General features: G+C 44.3%; 1 protein-coding gene across 2 annotated transcripts; it reads left to right on the top strand.

Moving 5' to 3' along the window:
- Positions 1–1,248: 1,248 nt before the first annotated feature.
- Positions 1,249–18,679, top strand: epha2a (eph receptor A2 a). Of its 2 annotated transcripts, none has more exons than XM_088423176.1 (17): positions 1,249–1,404; positions 3,528–3,595; positions 6,534–7,170; positions 13,255–13,410; positions 13,489–13,818; positions 14,404–14,531; positions 14,644–14,821; positions 15,018–15,120; positions 15,406–15,455; positions 15,543–15,668; positions 15,752–15,937; positions 16,020–16,081; positions 16,426–16,635; positions 16,774–16,923; positions 17,064–17,257; positions 17,368–17,523; positions 17,985–18,679. In XM_088423176.1, exons 1-17 carry the CDS (start codon positions 1,329–1,331, stop codon positions 18,091–18,093), a joined length of 2,919 nt encoding a protein of 972 aa, XP_088279302.1. In that variant the 5' UTR covers positions 1,249–1,328; the 3' UTR covers positions 18,094–18,679. The 2 variants fall into 2 exon arrangements, with proteins under 2 accessions (XP_088279302.1, XP_088279301.1); XM_088423175.1 differs by having other exon boundaries at positions 15,403–15,455.
- Positions 18,680–19,863: the final 1,184 nt, after the last annotated feature.

Here is a 19,863-nt window from a genome sequence, read left to right as displayed (position 1 = left end):
TCCTATCACGGGGCCAGTTCAGCTCTATAAAAGCCATCTTAAATTATGTTTGACTGATGTCTGCTATTATATCATGAACATTTGGGATTGATATTGTTTGGGGGATTTTGTAAGAGCTCGTCCCAGGATTTTACGCTAATAAGATTATAACGCAGATCTAAAACATTTATGACATTTTTCATATCGAAAAATATACAAGTTCAAGACAAAAACATGAAAAATACATTTGAATTTAATACGTAACATCATTCTTGTAAAACCTACTGTGTTAACGTACTGAAAAAAAAATGGTTTTTTTTTTTTTCTCATTACGTAACATCTAAAAAATATAACTATTTCTTTGGAAAATCCATTCATCCGTTTTCTATAGCCACTTATCCTCACAAGGGTCGCAGGCTTGCTGCTGCCTATCCCGGCTGACTATGGGGAGTAGGCGGGGTACCCACTGAACTGACTGCCAGCCAATTGCAGGGCACACAAAGACGAACAACCTTACACGCACCCAATCACACCTAAGGAAAGTTTAGGGTGTCCAATATATGTTTTTGAGTGTGGGAGGAAGCCAGAGTGAACCCACGCGGGCTCGGGGAGAACATGCAAACTCCGGCTGGAATTGAACTCGGGTCCCTTAAAGACTAATGCTAATGACTCATCCACTGAGCCACCTTATTTGGAAAATACACTGCTTTATTTAGCGGTTTTTAAGATTACAAATTTAACCTAATAAAATATGTCAGGATGAGAGTTGAATCCCATCCATAAACAGTGAAAAATCTAAAAAAATAAAATAAAATGTAAATATTGCTTTCTTTTTCATCTAAAACAGTGCATTGAATCCTCGTCCTTGTCTATATTCTCACTAATATTTATTTTACTTGTATGCTTGTAAGGTCCACATTAATACGTAAAGAGCATATTAGTGTGTTATAACCAAAAAGTCTCAGAAAAATAGTTTTTCTCTTGTAGGATTATGACAGATCTCGTTGTATCATTTTTTTTTCTCTATTAAGTATGACTCTAACAATCTGGTCGCATTTCGTGATGTATAATGTGAAGAATATCGGGCAAGATGATTGACAGTTGGATTAGTCTGCCACTTTATTTCCGTGCGAGCCAGGTGTAGCCCCGCCCCGCAATACCCATATTGGGAACAATTCTGCATTCCAACGGGCTCGAAGGGGCGGAGTGTGTGACGTCACGTGACGCCACCTGTTTCTCAATGGGCTGCCTTGGAGTGCGAGTTTGAGCTCCAGTCGGTCGGAGGCTCGTTGGAGGAGGAGAGGGAGATCGGAGAAAGGATACATTTGATTTTTTTTTTTCGCAAAAGCATGGAGCACCGGTGCCTTTACTTGTTTGTCTTTTTATTCGCCAACGCCATGTTTGTCAGCCTCCAATCGAAAGAACGTGAGTAACTTTGCCCCCACGCACAAGTTTTTTTCATTTTATAGCGATCGTGAGTAAGGGGGTCGGAATTTCAGCATCCGGTGTGACGTTTTCACGTTTGAATCAACTTGTAACTTCTCAAATTCCCGTTGTCACTACTTTCTTATGAAAAAGTAACTCTCTCCTTTTAAACGTCATGTAAAACGGAGCAGTCAAGAATGAAGAAATCTCGGACTAAAATCCAGAGGTTTGACATGGCGTCAGTGAGCCTTGGGGCGTGGAAGCACCTGTGTACGATGCCCCGACATGTTTCGCTCCTACTTTAGTTTCACTTCAAACCGCACACTCGCATTTACTTTGCTTGCCAACGTCTTTCTCAGACACGATTAGAGATGTTTCTTCACGCTTAATGATGTGTTGAATCACACCGACATGCTTGATTAGACTGTCAATGGAGCCGGCATGTGGCCCCTGAACTCCCCCCCTCCCCATAAAAGCTGATGGCTCCCTGAACGCACGCACGCATGCTGGACTTTCTTTGTTGTACTTCTTCACACACGCGCGCACACAAAACCCACAAGCCCTAATAGCGTTTACATTTAACAGTCTGATGCAGACAATTAAGTACATTGCCTTGGTTCCTTTGCAACGTTCCACTGTTTTCTTGTTCTACGTTGCTTTTCGAGACAAACTGTTTCTAGAATGTTTATTTTATATTCTTATTTTTATCGGACGTTTTCTTCCAGTTGGTTAACTGCGTTAATAATCTCAAGACAGCATATGGTCACAGTGTTATAAAAGAGGGATAGAGGGGCCCCTAAACTCTTGTGTACTCACTGGTACTGATTCCAATGAACTGGTACTAAAAAATAAAACTGACATAACGAAACGAAAAATCGTTTTCCTAGTTCTGAGAAAGGGAAACACTTTCACGTCACAATAATTTAAGTCCAAAACACAAACTAACTCTGGAAGATTCAAACAAAAGAGCAAAATCAAACTCGCAACTCTTTGAGTGTCAGTTTCCTTTCAAAATCAATTCAGTTGTTAAGCCCGACACAAGAAGTTGGCATTGAGTAGAGCAATACTATCATACAGTGTTCCCTAACTACCTTGCAGCTCAGTTATTGCAGCTCTACTCTATGGCGGATGATCATTTATGACCAGAACTAATTCTGTTGCAGGTTTACATCAGCATTTCTCTTAATTTTTCTTCCTTTTCCATCAGACCAGTCAAAAAGCACAAATTGTCCTCATTAAGAGAATTAGACCACCACTACTGCATGCTGTTTTTCTTCATATTTTTTTCATATTTCTCAGTTGGACCAGACCAAAAAAAAATACGGATTTTATGTATTTACTTTTTTTAAATGAAAGAAACAAACTAAAAAAAATAAATACATTTCAATCTCTATTTGGAGGATTTTGGTTACTGTGGGTTATTTTTGGGAACGTAGCCTGTGATAAACAAGGGAACACTGTACACACAATCAAGCAAAATCTCAATGTAGTAGAATTATAGTACATATTATTGCAGCAAATAACATTTTTGTCCTCATTTGATGAAAGCATGTAAATATGTCAAATAAGTAGAACTACTGTAATGCCAATGTCATGTAATACCAACCATATTGAGTTTGCAAATAAACACATAATGCTGGTAAATGCAAACTAATATTGCACTCCTTAGTATTATATAAACCTTACACAAACTCATAGAAATGGCATCTTAACGGGGGTACAAAAAGATGCATGTGGATTACGTTCGTAAGAGAGAAATGTTATAGTCCGTACTAAAATTGAATTAACAAATAAATAAATAATATAAAAACCAGAGTGCTGTGAAGAAGGTCCACCAATAGTTATGGAGATACAGGCTATTAACAAAGCATCTCATCTGTAATATCCTCTTATTAATTTCTCATGAAGTGATGAAGCATACTCCTAGCATACGAGAGCTGGAAAAGGACTCTTAATCCCACGACTCGTCACTGCTTCCCCGTCTCTTAAAAGTCTTTAATTTCACTGCCACTAATGCTAGTTGGTACTCCACAGTAGTATTTTTAATGTCGCTTTTGGAGACTAACTGTGTGTCCCACATGGATTAATAGCTGTTTATAAGTCATTTCTGCGTGTGTCCACAGAAGTATTGCTGGACATGAGGTCTTCAGGAGGAGAGCTAGGTTGGCTGACTCTGCCATATGAGAACGGGGTGAGTATTTATACCCCAACGTGCATTTTTAAAATCTCGGGGGTCAAAGACTTTCTCTTCTCTGATGGATTTAGAGTTGAATGATGTTTAAAAGGGCTTCTCAGCATGTTCCATACATGTAATTCACCATTTTTGGCATCGAGATGATTTTTGCTGTATGTCTGTTTGTGCAATGATTCACCCCCCCAAAAAACAGGCTATTATTTATTCCTGTTAATTTACATGTACATTTGAGACATATCCAGTACGACTGTGGTTACACTGGCAGAACCTGCATGCACAGTTCCGTAAACCATACTACACGTAAAAGTGTCAACAATATGCATTGACAACAGGGAAGTAAACAATAGTACACCGATAATGCAAAAAGTTAAAGGTTACACAGCGATTAATCGGCGCAGACTGATTTTTTTCCCTGTTGGTTTGAGGGTGGGCCCCCGCGTCACTCCACACTCACTTTGTTTAAATTGCTTCCTTAAACATGGAAACATTTCATTACTCTCCAGAGTTTTACAAAAAAAAATATTCAATTTGCTTATTTGTGTTTGTGAAAATATGCACATGAATGATCGATTTACTTTCTTAATGTCAAAAAAGCAATGTGCTATATTCAAACTGCGCGGCTATCTGAGACACATCGGATTTGGACTCACATTCGGAGGAGGCCCGATTCCGGTCGGAAAATATCCGATGGCACGGTTTTTTTCCCCTCCGTGTCGTGACGCATATCCCGATTGTGTCACCTGAAAGTAAAACACCGGAATTGTGTCACTTGAACCGCGCAGTGTAAATCTAGACAAAGTGTCCCACCGGGATTTGATGAATAACAGCAGCCTTGCGTCATTGTAGGGTATACCAGGCCCGGAAACAGCCCTCTATCTATAGTCCAGTGGTTTTCAGTCTAAATAAAGACAGAAGACATGGCGGAGGATATGGCGCGAGTCTGAAAAGATCACAACGTGTATTACGGTCTTGGAATTCCCTTGCTTGTCGGAAGGTTGCTTTTATCTCTGTGTACTTTGTACATATCACAGTAATTACTGCTGTTGAAGTCTTTAGTCATCAGGAACAGTGGAATCATTCAGGGGCTTGTACAGTGGATACAAAAGGTCTACACGCCTCTGTTCAAATACATTTTTTTCTAAATGTAAAAAGGTTTCAGACCAAGATAAATAATGTCAAAGGTTTTTTTTCGCCTTTGTTCTGGCACAGAAATACAACTCCATTGAAAAATAAAATGAGAACGTAACTAAAAAATAAACAACTGAGATCATGTCTGCACAAGCGCGTGCGTTCTCTTGTAACTTTTTTTTTGCTCCATTTAAAATTGACCAAATCCTGACACCTTGAATTAAATTAACTCTGATTAAATCCAAATGATTTTCAGTTGTTCCAGTAGGCTTTTTAGCGTAAACCTGAAGGTTTTCCGGTAGCCCGAGCTGATCTTTCAACCGATTCATAATTCCGTTCACATTGTCTAAGGCACCAGTTTCAGAAGAAAACAAACCATCACAAAGTATGCTGTCGCTCCTACCACCATGCTTCACTGTAGTCATTCTATGGTGGTCTTCTGGTAAATATACCACACAGACCTTTTCGGATTAGATTTGCTTCCTTTGGACCGTATCACAATCTCTAAAAACAAGAGGAAATAAGAATACAAAGCCGTGTGTCTGGACTGTTGTAAACTGAGGACCCCATGTAATAATAATAACAACCCCCTGTTTGTTGTTACCTTTAATTTGCCCTTATTTAACTGGCCGTAAAAGAGAAATTGACACCCCATGAAGCGCAGTAGTACTACCGGGATCCCAACGCTAGAAAAAGGACTTTTAATCTCACTGCTCGTCACCGCTTCCCAGTCTCTTAGAACTCTTTAATTGCAATGCGGCATTGACTATAAAGCGCAATTAACTGCCATAAATTTCAGTTGGTATTCCACAGTAGTATTTGTTGGATTTGCGTGTACGTCACAGGCTCACGCACACAAACGGGGCCCCTTGTGTGTTACTGGAAAACCACACACGTCGACACATGTCAGGGCCAATATTCTTAACGTGTGGAAAAGAAGGGATCTTACTGCGCTTTATGTCCTTCTTAGAGGGGTTAAAGTGGTAACATAGGACAGATATTTTGTTACTGAACACTACCTAAGTTCAAATGTTAGATATTTGTGACGTTTAAAAAAAACAGAGACTAAGATATAATATTTCAAAACAGAATCGTAACACATTTTCCCACAAATGTTTGAGGAATTTCAAATGCGGTTTGCAGAACATTGAAATGCAGGTTGAACCTTTTGATCGTGTTTTATTCAAATGGAACTGGGACTTTAGTCAAAGTTGACGCAATTGTCATTGTCGTCACAGAATAGTCAGGTTTAGTCATAAGGTAAAACAAAACAAACCAATAAAAGGCTGGAAAATCCTTTTAACACATCTAAACTTTAATTGGGCTTAAGTGGAAGTAGTTTAAATAGTAGTAGGTGTGTGCAGTAATTGGTTAATTCTGAGCACAGCCATATCCCCGTTTAAAGGGTGTGCAGTTATGCACGCACATTAACTCCATTGTTGGTTTTAATTTCCCCCTTCAAATTTTTTTTTTTTACCAACGTAGTTGTACAGGTTATAGGTCATACTGGTGGAAAAGGTTTTTGAAATGGTTCAACTTGCTTTTGTTTTTGTTTTTTATCACAAGAACCTGGCATTCGAATGGGGATGTGTAAGGTTTTTTTTATTCACCCTACTTGTACATTCCATTCCTTTCTTTGTCAATCTAAACACACGCAAGGCACGGTGTATCCATTCAATTTAAACCGTTAGCTATTTTAGCATTTTATTTTGTTAGCTGGAACTGTTTTGTTAGTATAAAGGGCAGAGACAATGCTAACAAGCCATCACATTGAGAGCCTCAAAGTGAATGTTTTTTGCTCTTCCAGTGGGAAATAGTCCAGACGGTTGTGAACGGCTCGCTCTTCTACACCTACAGCGTGTGCAACATCGACGCGGCGGACCAGGACAACTGGTTGCGCACCACGTTCATCCAGCGGCGTCCGGGCGCCACGCGCGTTTCTGTGGAGCTCCGCTTCACAGTGCGCGATTGCAACAGTTTTGACGGCGCCTCAGTGTCTTGCAAAGAGACCTTCAACTTTTTTATCTATGAAACGGACGCCGACGTCGGCACCAACTTTCGCAAGGGCCAGTTCCGCAAGGTGGCCACCATCGCTCCGGACGAGGTGACGCGGGACCACGTGCTCCTGGTCAACACGGAGACGAGGACGGTGGGCCCGCTGTCCCGGAAAGGCTTCTACCTGGCTTTCCAGGACATGGGCGCCTGTGTGGGCATCCTCTCGGTGCGCGTTTACTACAAGACGTGCCCGTCCACCGTGCAGAGCCTGGCCGCGTTCCCGGAGACGGTGGCCGACGCTCTGCAGGAGGTGGAGGGCGTCTGCGTGGCGAACGCCGTGAGTCAGTCCACCCCACGCATCTACTGCACCACAGAGGGCGAGTGGGTGGTTCCCGTGGGCCAGTGCCAGTGTCTCGCCGGCTACGAAACCACCGGGGACTCGTGCCAAGGTGAGGAGCCCGATGGCGTGTCGCGCGTTCACGAAGCAAAGCCTCATAGTAGAATCAAAAGGCATCACACACGCCGCCGCGTTGGCAAGGTGCGAAGGAATGCTCATTAACTTGTCTGGTTTGTTTAAGGAAGTCTCGTACTTTAAGCCTGCAAATGCCTCCAAGGAAGTCATGCTCGGGCAGATTAGGCATGGAAAAGGGAGGATGCCGAAACAGGCTCGCTCTTAATTTAGATCGGAGGCAGTTATGGATTTCAATGTTTTCTCATATCCGGATTGTCACATTCCTTCGGCCATCTTGCCGTCAGATCTTGGAAAAATTTAGGCCGAGGCGCTGGCTTGATGTGGTCGAGGGAGACGTATGCTGCGTCACACCACAAAAGAGCTCTACTTTTAGCATGTTGTACTTATACGGGAAAAGAACAACAATGCTCCAAGCTTTCTGTAGGGATGAAAGAGCTCCTTGAAGCTGGGAAAAGACGCAGAAAGCCTCTCCGACCTGCATTTTGCGGACAAAAGTAGTGTCAGCATCTTAACCACCCTTATGGATTTATTAGAAAAAAATTGCCTCATCGCTCACAAAACGCATTCTATGCTAATTATAACCACATCCAATCGGAACAGGTTCACAACTTTGAAACGTCTTCCTGAAATACAGAAACCTGTCATAGCCGTGTTTTCTTTGGTTGGTTATTTCCTGTGTATGCAACGGTTAGGCATCGTGAAAACGTCCCGATACTTTTGGCCTTTTACGAGACACATTTGAACGCTATTTACAACCGTTTTTTTGACTGTTTAAAATGGTTTGCAGGTTTTCCTTTCCACAAAATACCCCGACGATTTCTCGCCTTGCTGAACTTTGCAAACATCACTAAACATAACTGCCCTAACCCTCAACAGACCCAAACATTTATATGCAACATACAAGCATTTTAAAAGTATATTTTCGCATAGTACGACCCCTCTAGCGAAAATGTAAAATGTTTAACTTTTGGGCTATTTAATGGACTGTTAAGATTGTATTTTTAAACTTCCAATCCAGGCCATTTATATGAGCCAGACGAATATGCAAAAACCCTGAGGGGAGAGCAGCGATTCAATGAAAAAAAACCAACAACTAACAAACAGAGGTGTGAGTGCAAAAAGACATAGCTGCGGTGTGCCTACTGTATGTACTGTGGCAAACGGTCTTTCTTTGGCATGCTGGGGTGTGGCGTGTGTGTGTTTGTGTGCTCGTGCGTGCACGCGTGTGCGGAGGAAGTGTGGGAGGACAGTGGAGAGCACAGGAAGGAGGGAGGAAGGGCACGGGGTGGTGCGGGGATTTCTGAAAGGAATTCTTTCACCCTGGCGTCACCTGCTGCACTGATTGACTAAAGGAAGGGCCGTGTGAATTTGTCTGGGGCGCCTACCTGCGCGTTCTTTCTCTCTCCTCCTGCAACAGTATTTTGTTTGCGTCCGTCGCCAGGGCAACCGTAACCGCAGATTACAGGGATGGGGCCCAGGCACGCCTCTCTTAGTCAGGGCTGCGGTTTATGACTCCTGCTGTTTTCCAGTCACCTTGACTGGCACCGTCTCCATTCCTTCCATGCGAAGAGATCATTCATAGCGGTGACGGGTAGGCGCTTCAAAGAAGCCGCGCTTCGACTCCCGGGGCAGGATGAGGCCGGAGGAAGTCCAGGGCAGAGGAATGTTTCTCGCCCCGACCGCTGACAGACTCTGAGCTCCGGAAACAGACGTTGTGCATGAATAGCTAGAGAGGAAGACAGGAAATATTTATGAGGGATCAGGATGATTTCATTGCCGGGAGTTGGACCTGATATTGAGCGTTAGAAACGGGTTTGGTTGATTTAAACCAACTCCGGTTTCCTCCCACATTCCAAAGATATTCAAGTTAGATAAATGGAAGACTCTAAATTGTTGATTGGTGTTAATGTCGGTGTGACAACAACCAGTCTGTGGATACACCCTGCTTCTCTTAACCACGCATCAGTTAGTGTAAGGTAGTAAGGAAATGCTTTCACCCCACAATGGAAAAGGATTTAACCCCCTTTTCAAAAAAATAAAAATAAAAATCCTTAAATAAATCAATCCAATCAAATTATTTAATTCATTTAAATATTCCGCTAACTGAGAAATCTAAATTTTAATGTTTTCAAATGCTGTAAATATAATACTTGTCTGATGTTGACGCTATTTTACAGTAATTTGAGATTAGCCAACTTTTTTTTTCCAGTTTTACCCTTAACTGGGGGGGTAAATCTAAAGCCATTCGATTTTGTCATACCAATTAAAAATACCATTACTTGCATAATTTAAAAAAAAATAGTTGTACAGTGGTTCCTAATTCTGATGGAAACTTGTGATTTTCATGATCAAGATTACATGTTCACTGCATGTATATGTAGTTGTGCTGGTCTGTATATTTAGGGGGCAAAAAAGAGTGTGAGTTAATTCGTTCAACTTGACATGTTTACATTTTCAAGTCAAGATACTCAATCCAGGGAACTCGTATATATTTTTCCATTGATTACTTTATTACTTAATTATCTAAAGTAATGGATTATTTTAGTACTTACTGACCTCCTTTAGTACCGGCCATTATTAGACCTTTCTTTGGTCAAAAATGTAACATATATGAATGAGTATCCGGGATTAAAAATGTGGAATCGTAAAAGATGTAAAAATAAGACTTTGGGATTGAATGAGTTAAAATGTATAAAAACCGAACTCCGATTTGAAACAGAAGCAACACCGCAGGCGTTTGTTCCACGCTAATGCGACGACTTCATTCCGGGCTTTGGGTGTCAGAGAAAGTGATATTCCGGAAGACTTACGATCCCGCATGTGTCTCGCAATGAAGAGCGCAACTGTTGTGGGAAAAGGAAGCGGGCCGAGAAGGAATGCCGACTGACACAAATAAGCAGGTTGTCTCGCGGAGGGCCGACAGTTGGCGCATGAGGGGCGCTTGGTTTCCGTGGCTGCTTAGTTAGGTGTGGAGTGTAATTTAGTCAAGAGGATTAGTGGAGCAACAGGACAGCTGTTACGCGGCCCCGCTTTACCTCCCCTCGGGTCCTTTCATCCGGTGGTTAACACACGCAACGAGCCGACTAATCCGTGTTCCCGCTCATTAGAACAATGGCGGCCAAAGCCCAGATTCAATTAACGGGCGCACCGGTGCGGAACGCAAGTCCTTTTCACGTGTGTGCCGTCGCCCAAAGGGAGTTTGGGGCAATTAGACGCCCGAGTTCCATCAACAAGTGACAATACGGTCGAATTCGCTGAATCGACGTGAGGAGAAAACTCGGCTTGGCGTGAGTGTGCATTCGCAGCATCGCACACCCGGCGCCATTTTATGAGCCGCAATGACTAATGCAACGTATTTATGGCACCGCTCCGTCCAGTCCCGCCAGACAATAGATGAATAGAGCCGAGAGTTTCTTTGCTCCGTGACAGAGGTCCTAGCACTCGGGCTCAAGATTAAAATGGGCTGGCCTCCTTTTCTCATGCGGAGAGACCCCCACTCCCGCTGAGTGACTCCCCAGAGAGAACTTCTGTTTGGTGCTTTAGTCCAGACCCCTTCCTCTCCTTTTAAGGCCTTCTATTCATCTTCCCGCTCAACCCAACCTGCTCCTTATCCTTCACCACGGCGATACTTGAGCTGCATTTCTGTAAAGTGGGACAATCCAGCGCTGATAGTCATTGCCACGGCATGCTTTGGAATGGAGGGGAAAAAGTATGGGAATGGTACAAATGACAGATATTTATCTCAATGGGCTTCACTAGCCCGGGGTTGCCAAAAACCAACAACATCCCATGGTCTAAAACCCCCATCCAAACAAGGAAAAACTCCGACAAAATCCATTTGGGGAACAAACCTCTGGATCGCACATTTGGAGGGCTCCAACTTCCAGGATGGACATGCTGCAGAGTGGGCAGAATCAATCACGTGATATAATGTGACGCAATGACAGTTGAAACAGCATGAGAGTCCATTCAGTGAGATGAAGCGCCGCAGGTATAACTCATTGCCAAATCCTCCACAATAACAGCTTCGGTACACTCATAAATAAGAAAGATGATGTGGGTAGAGTGGCATTTAGACGGGCCAGAAATCCAAATGTCAGTTTTTTTGCGGGCATTCCGAATAACACAGTATGTCTACATTATGTTTCTTGCTAAATAGAAGGCCCTACTGTGTACAAACTTAACATAATATAATGAGGCGATTAAAATGTAAAGACGTGACTTTGTCATTATCGGTCCCTGGGGGAAACTAGAATATGAAGTGGCCTGCGATGAAAACGAGTCTTGACGGAGTCCTGCTCGTATGGCAGTAAAGTAACCCCAATATGTAGTATACAGTATACCGGGTCCGGAAACATACCGCTATCTATAGTCTGTGTTTTTTAGGCTAAAAAAAGACCCCGGACATGACTGGGGATATAGCGCAAGTCTAAAAAGATCCCAACACGTGTTGTATGATCGAGGGATTCCCTTGCCCGTTGAAAGGTTGCTTTCATCTGAATTGACTTTGAACATATCACATACAGTAATTATGTTGCGTAGGCAACGATCAACAGTCAAGTCGATGATGTAGAAACAACACCGTCTTCAAGCCGGCTCCTCTCATGAGAGATAAGTTCAAGCAGAGACAGCCCGTGATTACAAAATATGCAGATGCTGTTGTGTTTCCATGAAGACTGGAAAGCAGCTCCAACAGAGTTTCCTCTTCCTCTCCCCTTTTTATCCCCTTTCATTTAACTCTTCACCCTTAACTGTCAGAATTTGCGGCGGGTGAAAGGAAAGCGGAAAGAGAGGAAACGTCAGTTTGAGACAGAGTGCACAATCCGCATGGCTGTGCTCTCTGGCCAGCCGCTCGCTTATCGTTTTGCCCAAGATGTTCATTGAGGCATTCCATCGGTGTCAGATGTGCCATTTCCTTTGGCAAAAACGCTTTATTAAAGGGGGGCACGGTTCACCATCGTTTGCGCCCACGCAGGCATAAAACATCGTACCATTTGCCATAGGGTTTAGTCCCTCTTCGGGGCAATCAAAAGAAAAAAAAAAAAACAACTGTTGAATACGGCGTGAACTGAGCATGTTTTTCCTTTGCACTGTGATAAGGTATAGCTAACATCGCTGCGCAAACTAGTCTGTCGAGCGTAACCTCGAAAGTCGAACATCGGTGCCGTCGCACACGGAGGTTCTGCCAGAGGGCCGGAGCCGAGAGTTCACGGTCGGGAAAGCAGATCGCATATAGATTTAGTGCTCTGGTGTCATCCGGACCAATTCGTCAGCGCGTGATTCGGGAGGGGGCCTTCAGGTGGAAAAGGCAAGTGGGGGCACATCAAGGCGGGAAATCCCTTTTCATTCCTCGGCGTACAAAAGCTCAGTGATTATAGGTTACTTGAAACAAAAGCTTCCTGTTAGGCGAAAAAGCCTAACATTACACACAGCTTCATTGTTTTCCTTTTGTTCCGTCATTCCTTCCTGTTTTGCCCCTCACTGATTCCTAACGGTGTACGTCATCAACTAGAGTAGATTAAGATTTTTAACCAGCTTAATTGATTTTTTAAATGAGTGTACAAGAAAAGTTAAACATTTCTGTGAATGCAAAATATGCTTATCATTTGCTATTTGAGATGAGGAATATTGAACAGGGGTGTTTAAGTTTTCACTTGCCTGATTTCTGTGCAGACAGCTTCGGTTTACGTATTTCCCCCTCAGTGACAGAATGGTTATCCATTGCTATATGTGCCTCGTGATTGGTCGGAAACCAGTCCAAGGTGTAGTCTGCCCTCTGACCCGGTTGACTGGGATACATTCCAGCCCTCTGTGAGCCTGAATCAAACCCACGAACGATAAAATATAGAAAATGAATGGTCCGACAGTAAATATTAAACAGGATTTGAATATAAGCCCCCTTTTAGATGGGAGCTTACTCGCTGCTCATCTCCTACAAACCCGTACCCCCAGGGAGTGACACGATGACAAGTCTGTAAATACTAGTTACTAGTTAGCTATGTTATCATCGATAGTTAGCCACAGCACAGAAGCCTAAGATCCTTTTTGTGTTCTGACACAGAATGCAAGCCTGGCTACTTCAAGTCGACCGTGAGCAGCGAGTTGTGCCGGGTGTGTCCCGGCAACACCAAGCCCTCTGTGGCCGGCGCCGCCAGCTGTGAGTGCGAAGACGGTTTCTTCCGCTCGCCGTCGGACCCGCCCACGTCGCCGTGTTCCGGTAAGACCTCCGCTCACTGATAACACGGCGGAACGAACTCGGGACGTTTGGGCTAACTCGATGGATTTCCGACCTTAGCTCCACCCAGCGCTCCTCGCGACCTGATCGCCACCACCCTGCCCGTCGATGGGCGACTCCAGCTGTCCTGGAGTTCGCCGCTTGTGACGGGGGGTCGCGGCGACCTGACCTACAGCGTGCTGTGCGAGCAGTGCGACCGGGCCTCGTGCGCCCCCTGCGGTGAGAAGGTTCGCTTCGAGCCCGGCCCCACCGACCTCCGGGACACCGAGGTCATAGTCGGAGACTTGGACTCGCATCTCAACTACACGTTCACGGTGGAGACGCACAGCGGGGTGTCCCAGTACGGCGCCAGACCCGCCGCCAGCATCACCACAGCTCTGGACTATACTGGTGAGCTCAGGGTTATTTCAAGCTTGATTCCATCCTGCTCCCTGTTAACTCTGTCTCGATCTCATCATTGTTTAGGTTAAACAACGGCAACATTTTTGAGCACTGATGTTTTGACCTTTTTAAAGTGTAGTTGTATTCAGAATTATTGAGGTTGCCACAATATATAGAAATAGTTCAAGTAATTACAATTTTAGCTTGAAAACGCAATGACAACGTAACCCAAAAATGTATGCAAGTCAGGACAGAGTCTACCGTGAACCAATGCTAATGCTGCAGCATACTCATAATTACAGTAAATATTTCTATGGAAAACTCATAGTTGTAACATGACCAGTGGCCACCATCTTAGATTTAAAGGGGAAAAAAAACATTGCGATAATGTATCACGTAGCGCTTCATAAAGTTACTCTCCCTCAGACATCAAGACAATGTTTTTAACATATTTGCAGAAATGTAGCCTTCCCCACAAAGGGGAATTCAGGCCACCCACTAAATCCCCAAAATGTTCATTCCAAGATGGCCCACGACCGGGATGAGTCACTAAGTGTTGTTTTTGTTCTATGCCTCTCGCCGACCATTGGCCAGATCCCCCGAAGGTGACGTTGATCCATCTGGATGATCGCAGCCCCACCAGCCTGTCTCTGTCATGGGCTCTGTCTCGCCGACCTCCAGCGCACATCAGTCATCGCTATGAGCTCATGTACCGCAGAAAAGTAAGACGGAGCGCTTTTTTGCGAGATTCCATCGCAGGGGCTCCTCTTGTGTTTTCCTGGGAAGATGATCCCTAATCCTAACGCGGCCTTTTGACCTTGTCTTCTTTTGAAGGATGGTGACGGGGAGCGTGACGTCACCACATACACGGTCCTGATCCTGGATAAGAGCTCCGTGCTCATTAACGACCTCACGCCAGACACCACGTACATGTTCAGGGTGCAGGCGCTCAGTTCTGAAGGGAACCCCGGGAGCTATAGCGCCGAGTACGAGTTCCACACTTCGCCGCTAGGTAACGCTCCCTTGAAAACATCAAACCTAGACCTGATCATTTTGCTGGTCTTTATGACCCCTGTGATTGGCTGACAACCAGTCCAGGATTTACCCCATTTCTCCTGACCCAATCAGCCTGATAGGCTCCACTTCACTTGTGAGAACAAAAGGGATGGAAAAAAAAAATTAAAATGTTTTTTTTTATTCTTGAACAGCTGAATCTCAGATCCAAAGCCCCTCCACCATGGTGATGGGAGCGGTGGCTGGAGTTGCAGTTGTTCTGCTCATGGTGGTGGCTGTCCTGTTGCTACGTAAAAGGTTGGTCTGGAATGTTTTTAAGAGTGTGTTTGGGAGTATATTTTTGGGCCATAACTATGGTAGAACTCATTTACTGAAGGGTTGGGAGGTGTCAGATACCGATGGGGTTTCAAGTATTTATGGCAGTCCTTGCAACGTAACCTCTGTGAAAATTGGGGGATTACTGTATGCTGGTATGAAGGTTTAGGGAGATCCCCTCCTCCAACAGAGCTGCCGTTATTAACATTCCTGTCTGCATTGTGTGCAGTCCCTCTGTAATTATTCTTTTTTCCTCCCACTCAGAAGACTGGGATCTCATCGACGGGGAGGACCCGAGGATCCCTACTTCTCATCGGGTACAAAGTCAACAATTCTATCAGGGATTTGTAATTGATTTAAATGCTCTTGCGTAGGCTAAAACTCTGGATCGAATTTGCCCTCAGATCAACTGAAGCCCCTTAAGACTTATGTGGATCCGCACATGTACGAGGACCCAAACATCGCCATCCAGAAGTTTGTCACGGAAATTGACCCGAATAACATCAGCAAGCAGAAAGTCATCGGCGTGGGTGGGTGTTTACATCGCTTACCTCATTTTTCACGGCAGTCGGGGGTTCAGAACGTGACCGTGTATATTCGTCCCGTCCGCCAGGAGAGTTCGGCGAAGTGTTCCGAGGCGTGATGAAGTCTCCCGCCCGAGGGGAGGTGGCCGTGGCCATCAAGACGCTCAAGCCAGGTTACTCCGAGAAGCAGAGGCAAGACTTCTTGAGTGAGGCCAGTATCATGGGCCAGTTCTCACACCCCAACATCATCCGCTTGGAGGGTGTCGTCACTAAATGTGAGCCTAAAACCGAAGATTTTTTGTGTCTGCGTGTGTGTACAGACAAGTCCTAAATCTCTTATTTTGTTTGATTACGCAGTCAAGCATGCCATGATAGTGACTGAGTACATGGAGAACGGCGCTCTCGACATCTATCTCAAGGTAAGAGTGAGAGGTAAAGATGATACTCCAGGCGGTTTTCGGTTTCTGAGGTTTCGACATGTCAGGCGCAGTGGTGTAAAGATGTGCCATTTCTCAGTTCATGTCATACTTGATGTTTTCATTAGATTTGTTTTCATGGTCTAGAAATGGTGTTCACAAACATTTATTATAAATATGACATTAGTAGCGCATTAGGTCAGTAATACGACAGGACATTCTGCTTTGAATTAAGTCACCGCACCCTAGGATCAGAACTCATTTGTAAATTCAACATCCCTTGGAATTCTAGTCTGCGGCAAGTGTGTTAAGATTCGTTTTCACTCACTCGTTGATGATTGCCACAGGACCGTGATGGTGAGATTCCCACCTACCAGCTTGCGGGAATGCTGCGCGGAATCGCGGCCGGCATGAAGTATCTGTCCGACATGAACTACGTGCACCGGGACCTGGCGGCGAGGAACGTCCTCGTCAACAGTGACCTGGAGTGCAAGGTGTCCGACTTCGGCTTGTCGCGCGTCCTTGAGGACGACGCCGAGGGGACGTACACAACCCGAGTAAGTCGTTGGGTTGTTGTGTTTCTCGGGGTACCCTGAAAGTCACTCACTAGTTATTGACGACAAATATCATCAGCTTCCATTCCGACGATCCAACCATTTTTTCCACTCTTAAAATGTCTTTCGTCTTTTTGACAGGGAGGTAAAATCCCCATCCGCTGGACGGCCCCCGAAGCCATCGCCTACAGGAAGTTCACTTCAGCCAGCGACGTGTGGAGCTTTGGCATCGTCATGTGGGAAGTGATGGCGTTTGGCGAGCGGCCCTACTGGGACATGAGCAACCACGAGGTAACGCCGGCTCTGCCGCGACCCCCTGGTCCAGATGACGGGTCGTTTACTTTAATCGGGGAGAGGCCGCACGGCTTACGTTACACGCGGCACATGAGCAGCCAGCTGGTAGAAGCTAAATCGCGGTTCTTATGGGACAGGTCATGAAAGCCATCAACGAGGCCTTCAGGCTGCCCGCTCCCATGGACTGCCCTTCGGCCATCTACCAGCTCATGCTCCAGTGTTGGCTGCACGACCGTTCCAAGAGACCGCGCTTCAACGACATCGTCAACATCCTGGACAAGCTGCTCCAGAGTCCGGAGTCGTTGAGCACCATCGCGGACTTTGATCCACGGTATGCAAAAATCAAACAAACAAACGAACGGACTCGCTGACGGTCCAAGTCGTAAAGATGCGTCCGCGCGCAGTGAGTGACCCAGGTCCATTCTGACTCGCCCCCTCCAGCGTCTCCATTCGCTTGCCCAGCACCAGCGGCTGTGACGGCACCATGTTCCGATCGGTCCCCGAGTGGCTGGAGTCCATCAAAATGAGTCAGTACAACGAGAGCTTCGCCCGGGCTGGGGTCTCCACCATGGAGCAGGTGCTCGCCCTGAGGCACGAGTAAGTACAAATGGGACGCAGGTGTGCCGGCCATCTGGTACCGTATCTCCCTACGAATCCACTGAACTTACAACGTTCGCTAGGACCATGCCTCTTCATGTTAGCTTTACAGCATTAGGCACAACAGTCGTGACATTTGAAATCAATTATGCTTGTATCATCTTAAATGTGCATGGTGACAAACGGCAAACAGTTAACTTTTTTCTTAAAAAATAAACAAATATAGGATTTTACTGTTCTTTCTGTTCTTTATAGATCAACTATGATCTATAGTTGTGATTTGGGTTACTTGGGTTCCTATGGCATTTGAGCTTAAGTGCAGCATTTATGTTCAACCGATGTTAGGGGCTTCTTTGGAAACCCGATTCCACGTAAATTCGCCAGCCACTTAGCCGCTAAAACACACTGCGTACTGTTTGTAATAGTCTGAGAGGCTTAAAGTGTCTCCTTACCCCATCCAGGGACATCCGGAACATTGGGGTTCGCTTGCCAGGCCACATGAAGAGGATCGCCTATAGCATCTTGGGCCTGAAAGATGAATGTAGCTCCCTCAGCGTGTTTGCAGTGTGATGGAAGCAAATCCACGTCAGCGCCTACTCCAGGAAATCACGCCATGTTAAACCTTGTGAACGAAAAAGAGACTGAAAGTGCAGGGGTAGAACCCCTGGCTGTAAAAAAATAAAAGTGTGGCACGACTGAACGGGACTCCAGAGGCCACCCTGACGAGAATAAGACTGAAAAAAAAAAACACATACACACTTATTTACTATATAGCCATGTTGAACATACGCTTGTTGTGAGCAAATGCAAACAAACTGGAGAAGAAACGAGAGCGCTTGTGCCAATCTAACGCTCTGGTGATTAAGGGCACCTTTTTATAACTATTAAGGATGGAAACATTTATTTTTGTATGCTCTCTAGTCAAACTATTTGCAAGGATTGTTCCACTCAGGGTAACCAATCACGCGTTATTGGACTGTTTGTAGTTTGTGCTCCATCTTACGTCTTATTCAACTCATCTTGTTTACATGTCTTAATACAGCTGTACATTTTTATTTAATATTTATTTTATTTTCTATTTATGTCCTTTCTTACAGCAGGAAGAATTCTGATGTTGAGCATGTAATGTTGGGCAATTGATTTTGGAGTGTAAATAAAATCATGTTGCCTTCATAGCTGTTGGTTATTTATGGTGGAAATGGTGATAAAGATTAAAAAAAAAAAAAAAAAATCCCCATAAGCGCAGGGGCAAAAATGGCAATATAGGACAGGAACGTTATCATACATATCTCTGGCGTTCTCCCGTGATGGCACAAAGAATCATGAAAATTTAATATTCAAACTGCATCATATTACACAGTACCTTAAACCTTAAATATACAGTAGTCAGAGTACTCAAATTTTTTTTTACCACAGTTCAGTCAAGAGCCCCAAAGCCACCAATTCTCTTAAACAGCTCAGTTGCAGACCCATTTTTTTTAGAAACTGGGTAAAATATACACTTTAATTTTACACCTCAGAGATTCAACAATTTGCACTTGAGTTATTAAACAGTTCCTTTTCATAATATAACCCTAGTGACACCTTGGCTCCAGTGAGCTGGAAGAACTTTAACCTAAATCCACACATTTAAAAGATAATCCACATGGGAAATCTTCTAAATTCCCAAATTTCCTCCCAACTGAGAACGGAGGTTAAGCAAGGTGAAAGAGGAAAAGAATGTGTGGGCGGTGCATTTTTTTTTTAAGCTAGGAATTTCCAAGATTTTCAGAGGGATTTCCAAAAGTCCCTAATCTTATTGAAAGCTGAAAACCCACACTAACGCATGTTTGACCTATGAGCCCTCTGGTAACACCATGTTAAAAACAAACAAAAAACATCATCTGATATCACAGTGAATTAATAAAAAAATTGAATCTTTACAGGATGTTTTATTAAGGTGAAACTAAAGTGGTGGAGAATGTGTTGTCTGGAGTTTTGTAAATACGCAAACTTGCCCTCATCACAAGATAACTGAATAATCTTGAATCTTTTGTTACAAGGCCTTTTGATCGGACAAGAGATCAAATAAGGCCAATTCTCAGGATGAAAAGCCTGTTCCTCATTGTCTTACAAACTGCTGACTGACTGTGTTTTTAGAGCTGTTAAGGCTCAAGATGCACTAGAAATGTATTAAAACCCATTGCAGACAACGAGCCGAGAGAGACCCGTTCGATAGGAATGCAACAGCCCCACATAAAATACATTCTTCAGGGAATTCAACATGTGTGCATCGAGTGTGGAATTGTTGGTATCGCCGCCCCAGGACAACATTAAAGTTCACAAGTTTATAGGTCAGAC

The sequence above is a fragment of the Hippichthys cyanospilos genome, chromosome 9, assembly GCF_059441005.1.
Source record: "Hippichthys cyanospilos isolate Australia breed blue-spotted pipefish chromosome 9, RoL_Hcya_1.0, whole genome shotgun sequence".
In the NCBI taxonomy this organism is placed as follows: Eukaryota; Metazoa; Chordata; class Actinopteri; order Syngnathiformes; family Syngnathidae; genus Hippichthys; species Hippichthys cyanospilos.
The sequence above is the reverse complement of the archived record's forward strand: the minus strand, read 5'-3'. Positions and strand labels throughout refer to the sequence as shown.